Source organism: Acanthisitta chloris, unplaced genomic scaffold (assembly GCF_000695815.1).
Source record: "Acanthisitta chloris isolate BGI_N310 unplaced genomic scaffold, ASM69581v1 scaffold5975, whole genome shotgun sequence".
NCBI classification, from domain to species: Eukaryota; Metazoa; Chordata; class Aves; order Passeriformes; family Acanthisittidae; genus Acanthisitta; species Acanthisitta chloris.
In genome coordinates, this window is record NW_008675250.1 from 10,133 (window position 1) to 16,998 (window position 6,866).

Below are 6,866 nucleotides of genomic sequence, written 5' to 3' on the forward strand. Positions count from 1 at the left end.
AGAAACTTCATATTCACATTTCCTCTGTAATTTAAATAATTCATTCCTCTTTCAGTGTTGGGGTTTTTGGGGTTGGGTTTTTATTCTGACAACCACAGCATCTAAATATTTGTCTTTGCTTGTTCAAAGCTGTGAGAGGAGCAGTTATTATCAGTTGTCTTACCAGAGCTCGTCGTATTTTGAGTGTTGTTGAAATCAGCAAACTCTGCAGGTGGAACACATGGTGTTTGAAGTATTTTGTCTTCTTTATATTACTGAGACAAGTTTGTGTGTAAAGTTTGATTTTAATTTTAGGCTTAGCAGGAAATAAAGATGCCAAATTCACACTGTTTATAAATATGTTTGTCAAAACATGCACAAGGAAGTACAGATTCTGTGATTAGTCAGGAACCTCAGTGACAGGACAAGGGGCAATGGGTACAAATTGAAAGAGGGGAAATTTAGGTTAGATATTAGGAAGAAATTCTTAACTTTGAGGGTGGTAAGACCCTGGAACAGGTTGCCTGGAGAGGTTATGGATGCCCCAGCCCTGGCACTGTTCAAAGCCAGGTTGGCTAAAGGCTTGAGCAACCTGTTCTGGTGGGAGGTGTCCCTGCCCAGGGCAGGGGACTGGGACTAGATAATCTTTAATGTCCATTTCCACCACTTAACATTCTATGATTACTCTTTGAACTTTGAAGTTTTTCACTTAATCCTTGAAAGTTGGGGTTCTTTTTAAGTTGCTGTAAAAATATTTTTTTATATCATGCTCAAATCCACTGTAGTAACATTAGAACAGGTCAGCTAGTTCACAACTGCACTGTAAGCCCCCATGCATTCCCAATTAAATTTTAGATGCCTGGTAAATTTTAAATTATTATTATTAAGTATGGAAGCCCTGTGTCGGTTAAGTAAGGAGTGGGTGCTGGCATGCAAAATAGGTGACATTTGAATATATTTCTAATCTGAATGACTTATCTTATATTTTCCAGTACATGACCACAATCAGCATATCTCTATTCAAGTTTCCCTTGGGCTGTTAAACTCTGAGACATCTGGTTGCACTGGATTGATACTGCCCTTTGCAGTCAGATGGAGACTTTAGAGGAAAAGAGCAACCTCCTTGGTTTGCAGGCAGACAACAACATGGAACAACCATTCACTGTCAGCTCATTGGTATGTTTTACAAAGACATGCTTCAGTAGCTGAGCAATTTCTCTTTCAATTAGAAAACAGTGCAAGAGAGCTGCCTAGCCGTGTTGGCTGTCAGCTCCAAGGGTTTCTTTTGGCATGCTGCTGATTCCTGCCATGTTCTGCCTGATGGTTTTGTTGGAATTTATTTTATTTCTATATGTGTGGTTTATGGGGTTTAGTGATCAGGTTTTTAAGAAGTTGAAGTGAACATTTTGAATAGAAAGAGTAAAAAATTTCATCAAAGTAAGAGGAAACCACTTGCAGTAGCCAATTATTTAGCTACTTAACAGGAAGGTAATGACAGAAATAAGCATCTATGCTTCTTCTTCAGTAGTTAGTTCTAACTTCTTAGGCTTTAACTGCCTCATTTAAAACTGGAAGTGAAGACTCGAAGTGAACTGACCTGGGGAACTTACTGCTCTTTGTTACCTGAAGTATTCCCAGCAGTCAAACCCATACATCATGTAATAGGAGTCTGAGTCTCAGGGCCTCCGTCAAATTATTTCAATAACTCAAGACAGAGCCTTGTACAATTCATGTGTGGGAGATCCTAAAGAGGACACACTTTGTGTTGCCTTTGGTATTTTCTAGAGGGGTTTACTTACTTATATTTTTTTCCTGGGACTTTCTGTAGCTTGAAGATTTGGGGAAGGGGATAAGATCACTTTTCATTTGTAATTGCAATCACAATGTATTTGCACTTGAGAAACGTGTTAGAATGTTTCAACTGTAGTTAGTGGTGAGGAAACTAGTGCCTAATTTGAAAAAAGGCAAGCTGAAGATTTCCCTTGAGTTTTCTGACTGAGATCACTTACTGAAAATGAAACGGAATATTCTCTTCACTAATCTCTTTGTTCTATTTCAGAAAAAGCTAGTGGCTATTCCTGACCACACAGACATCTCAGTGACTCCAGAAGAGAGAGTACGTGCCTTAAGCAAACTTGGCAGCAATATCACAATCAATGAAGATATCACTCCACGCCGTTACTTCAGATCCGGAGTAGAGATGGAGCGAATGGCATCAGTGTACATGGAGGAAGGAAACCTGGAGAATGCTTTTGTTTTTTATAATAAGTTCATAACGTAAGAAACCAATTGTAGTTGTTACAATCTATATTTCTGAGTAAACTGGAGAGCTGCAGTGAAAACAGGGCATTAGATAGGAGAAAATTGGTCAGTGTGTTCTTGCAGAATAGCATTGTTCTCTGGAGATCTTTATGCTAAGCACAGGCTTTGTTAAAATTCCATCTCATCTGTCCCTATGGTAGTCCAATCCATCTATTAACTGGCATGAATTAACCTAATACACAGAGGTTTGAATTTACTGGTCATACTCTGGGCACTGTTGCCTACAGATTATTCTGTATATATCAGCATGTTGGTTAAATACCATATCTGACTGAAAAAACAATGCCTAGATAAGATTTCTGAGTCTTTAGCTGTTATGCCACATGCTGATCTGAAAGATTCACACTTGCACAATTGTACAGAACTTATAAAACATGAAAAAAAAAAGGCTTTTTTCCACATTTTTACTTTTTTCCCACCAAAAAGGTGAAGTATAATCTATTGTTTCTTACAGGAGTAAATGCAAAATCTACAATATGTGTTCATTGCATGATTTTTCTCCCCATTCCAAAATAAAAAATCTGGCCAGCTTTTCATTACAACTCTCAAAACAGACAGCTGAAAAATATATCAGTAGCAGATTTAAACTTTTAACCTAGCTAGTTTTGCTGTAGGATTGACTGGTTTGTTTTATTACTTGTGAAAGGTTTGTTTTTAATATGCATATTTGAAAATTTTTATACTAGGAGACATCCTGCCTCCCCCCCTTATTTTCCTCATGCTCTGAAAACTAGATCAAACCTTTCTTATCCCACTTGATTATACATGTATCTATCCCTATAAAAAGAGGGTCTGGAGATGAACATTGGGCAGTGCTGTGTATTCCAAACTCTTTGCAGCTGAGTGTCACGATGGTTTATCTGTTAGTTACCAATATTGCAGTTAGCTGTGCAGCTTGGTCTGGGAAAGATAACTGCTTTAATGATAGTTTCAGCTTTGCATTGATGAATTCCATTTTAAGATTCAGCAATTTGGCTAACGATAAAGAGAGTAGAAACAGTATTTATTAGCACTGACTAGAGTCAGTACTTTTGAGGGCTATTTTTAGGTGATGGCTGCTAGTTAGTCCTTTTTTTTTTTTTAACCCAACCCTCTCCTAATGAAAACTAAAATATATCAGATGTGGAAAATAACCTCCTTACGCTATGGGTTCCATACAGATCCGTACAATAGTGTGCTAGTTTAAACATATGTGTAGAAACCTGCTCCAAGTCATCTGGAATTCAGTGTTTTACAGTTATGTGAAACTGATTTTTCTGCCAACAAAAAGCTATTGTGGATGTTCCTCTGACTACTGAGGCAAACACACACGTGTTTCATTTTCTAGGTTGTTTGTAGAAAAGCTGCCCAATCACCGAGACTATCACCAATGTGCAGTACCAGAAAAGCAAGATATCATTAAGGTAGGGTTATGGTTTCCTGGCCTTCAAGAAATGTTTTGTACAGAACCTCTCAGTTCTTTCCCAGCACTCCTTTTTTCCCAGTGCACACATAGCCCATGACAGCCACTGCGGCTGAATTTCTGATACTTTTCTCCTCTAGTCACTCATGTTTTATTCTGGTTTAATCACTTGATCATTACCAGAAATCAAGTTATCAGTCTAAAAGGTGAACAAGAATAGTCTCTGAATAATGGGTAGGTTACTGGAAACCTAGGTACATCTATTTCTGAAAGTTTACGTATTAAGAATATACTATTTTAACAGTACTTAGTTTGAGTTTGGTCCCAGTTATGTGAGAGGTCCAAACTGACTATTGCAAACAGAGAGATATGTTGCATTACTGGTGTCTGTCCAGCATTTGCATACCCTGCTAAATATGCAAAGTATATTTTAATTTTATGTATTACCAAATATGTATTTACTTAGTTTTTACCAGGGTTTTTTTTCGTACACTTCTATACAAAATAATTTTACTTTGGTTTTTTACCTTCTAGAAAAGAAATTTCAAGTATAGCCTTATACTGAGTTTAAAACACCTGAAACTGCTCAGTGAGAATTGCTAGAAAGACCACGAGCATCTCTTGCTTCATGCTCCCACATTTGCATGCTTTCTCTACTGTTAAAACTGAATAATGTTATAATCAAAGCCAGAACACTTCATGCCAAAGTTTCAACTGTGGCCCAAATCTAGGAAATCATTCCTGTTGAGAAATGGCATCCAGCATGTTTCCTCCAACGGCCCTCGGTAGGATTAAGCACAGGCTCTTGCCCTCCCTTGCCTACAGCTTCTGAATTTCTTTGTAGTAGCCTTTGCATCAGTAGAAAACATTGGGCAATGGTTTTGTTTTATAAATTATGTTGGTTTTGTCTGCCAGGGCTGTCACAGAAAGCTACAGGTACAGCTATTTCTTCAAAGAAACATTTTTTTTCCCACTTGGAAATGGGCATTTTCAGAAATATTTCTGACCAGGAAGTTCAAGAGAAAAATGCAATGATCCTACCTGAAACTTGGAAAGTTGGATTTAGCTTTCTTTATAAATTACACCTACAGCAAAAACATTAGTCATCACACATCGATTAAACAAAATAGAGATAATACATCGCTAGTAAAAGGACACATCTTTGAGATAAGAAGTAGCCATGCCACAGTCTTCACTAATATAAATTAACATATCTTTATTGAAATTACAATATGATAGAACTTTTACAAGCTGATGATTTAGTGTGTATTTCCTGGTTTGTTTTTTTTTTTCCAGGGAGAAGAGCAGGGTTTGGGTTTTATTTCTATTTTGTATTCTTTTTAATCTGTATTACAGCTGAGTTTGTTTTCCAGGTGGTTGTTTTAAAAAGTGAAAAGTAAACTTACCTATCTTTCTCCCCCATCCCACCCCAAAGAAACTGAAGGAGGTTGCATTTCCACGGACAGATGAATTGAAAAGAGATCTTTTAAAAAAATATAACTTAGAATATCAAGAATACATGCAAAACAAAGTAAGTTTGATGTGGTTATTAAATAATTGTTGGCATTAATATTTTCCTGTCATACAAAACTTCTTAAAAATTAAGCGGTAAAATGCTAGTTTTAGAAGAACCTGATAATTTCCTGGGCTGCTTAGATGACTTTTCATTTCTTCTTCGGAATCAGCTGGTCATTTGAAAATAAGTAATACAAGTGTGTGCTTGGAAATATGTGTCCTCTGAAATTTACTTAATAACTGTCTACAAATATGCAAATAGGTCTCAGGTACACTCTGATTCTGTTTTATAAACAGGATACAGTTGATACTTACATCAGTATGTGGAAAAGGTCCCTTGGCTCCAAATGTGTTCGAGTTTGTATTGGGTCTCTATCTGTAAACACTTGCTTCTTGTGTACTGAAGTCACTGAAAACAGGTTCTGTAGTTTACAAACTTGTCTGGGAAAGAGCATCTGAGAAAACACATCTTTTTCTTTTCCTCCCATAAACACATATCTTTTCCCTAGTAACTTTGGGGATATAGTATCCAGTTCAGCAAACAGGTTCCAAATGACTTCATTTTTTATGACAGGATTTGATGGTTTTATTAAACTGTTAGATTGCTTCTTTCCTTTCATTTTTTGTAGGTTTCTTAGTGTTCTGAGACTGTCACTATATTGCATATGTTTCAGAACAAACGTAAAACTGAAATTCTGAAGAAATTAGAGCATCAAAAGCTAATAGAGGCAGAGAAGAAACGAATTGCACATATGCGGCAACAGCAGCTTGAATCAGAACAGTTTCAATTCTTCGAGGATCAACTTAAGAAGCAAGAACTAGCTCGAGATCAGAAAATCAAAGAGAGTTTGGTTATGTCTGAACAGATAGATGGAAGTATGCTATCTTGTATTTCTGTACCGGAGAACAGTTCCTTATCTGCTGCACTGCTTGAGCAAAAAGAGAGGAGCAGCACATCTGGCTGTGTGGGACATTCGCCTCCAGTAAACCGAGTCTTAACACCGGCGGCAACTTTAAGTGCTGTGCAGAGTAAGTGCAGAGATACCTGGTTTTCCCCCACTATTTTATTTTATCCACCTGCATCTGTATTTATTCATTGTGAGCATGTCCATAGTGAAATAAATACGAATAGGCAAATGTACACACAACAGTTCCACATAGTTTCTTCATTTTAAAAGAGATTAGTTGCACAGTTTGGCATTTTCCAGTGAGTACCAGTGGATGGATCTAGAGATAGAGACTTAGTTTTACTGTGGAATTAAGTCTGAATCTTGCCATGGACTTGAAGGGAACAGAAGCAGAACCTGTAGTGATTCAGCCTGGAAAGCCCTGGCCTGGGAGATGGTATTAGCTCACTGTCACCTCAGGGGCAGGCTAGCCAGCATATCTTATGGGCTGGTGACCTCAATTTAGATGAAGTGCATGTGCTGTAGATTTATTCTCATTAGGAATCTATGATGTGGTAAGTGTAATTCTTTCATTTTTCATAATAGAATAGAATCATCAGGGTTGGAGGAGACTTCTGAGATCATTAAGTCCAACCATTAGCCTGCCACTCTGCTGTAATAATATAACATAATAAATATATTTATTTCCTTATTTTAGGAAACTGCACTGTGTAAGCTGTAAATGCTTTTTAATCTCTCTT

General features: G+C 37.2%; 1 protein-coding gene across 1 annotated transcript in view; it reads left to right on the top strand.

The window, feature by feature from the left end:
• The first annotated feature begins 1,071 nt into the window (after nt 1-1,071).
• Nucleotides 1,072-6,866, top strand: part of STAMBPL1 (STAM binding protein-like 1) — a 10,593-nt gene continuing 4,798 nt past the window's right edge. The window contains exons 1-5 of the mRNA XM_009075659.1: nt 1,072-1,155; nt 2,039-2,256; nt 3,629-3,704; nt 5,139-5,234; nt 5,893-6,247. Of these exons, the coding sequence (XP_009073907.1) occupies nt 1,072-1,155; nt 2,039-2,256; nt 3,629-3,704; nt 5,139-5,234; nt 5,893-6,247 (829 nt within the window). The remainder of the gene's footprint in view (nt 1,156-2,038; nt 2,257-3,628; nt 3,705-5,138; nt 5,235-5,892; nt 6,248-6,866) is intronic.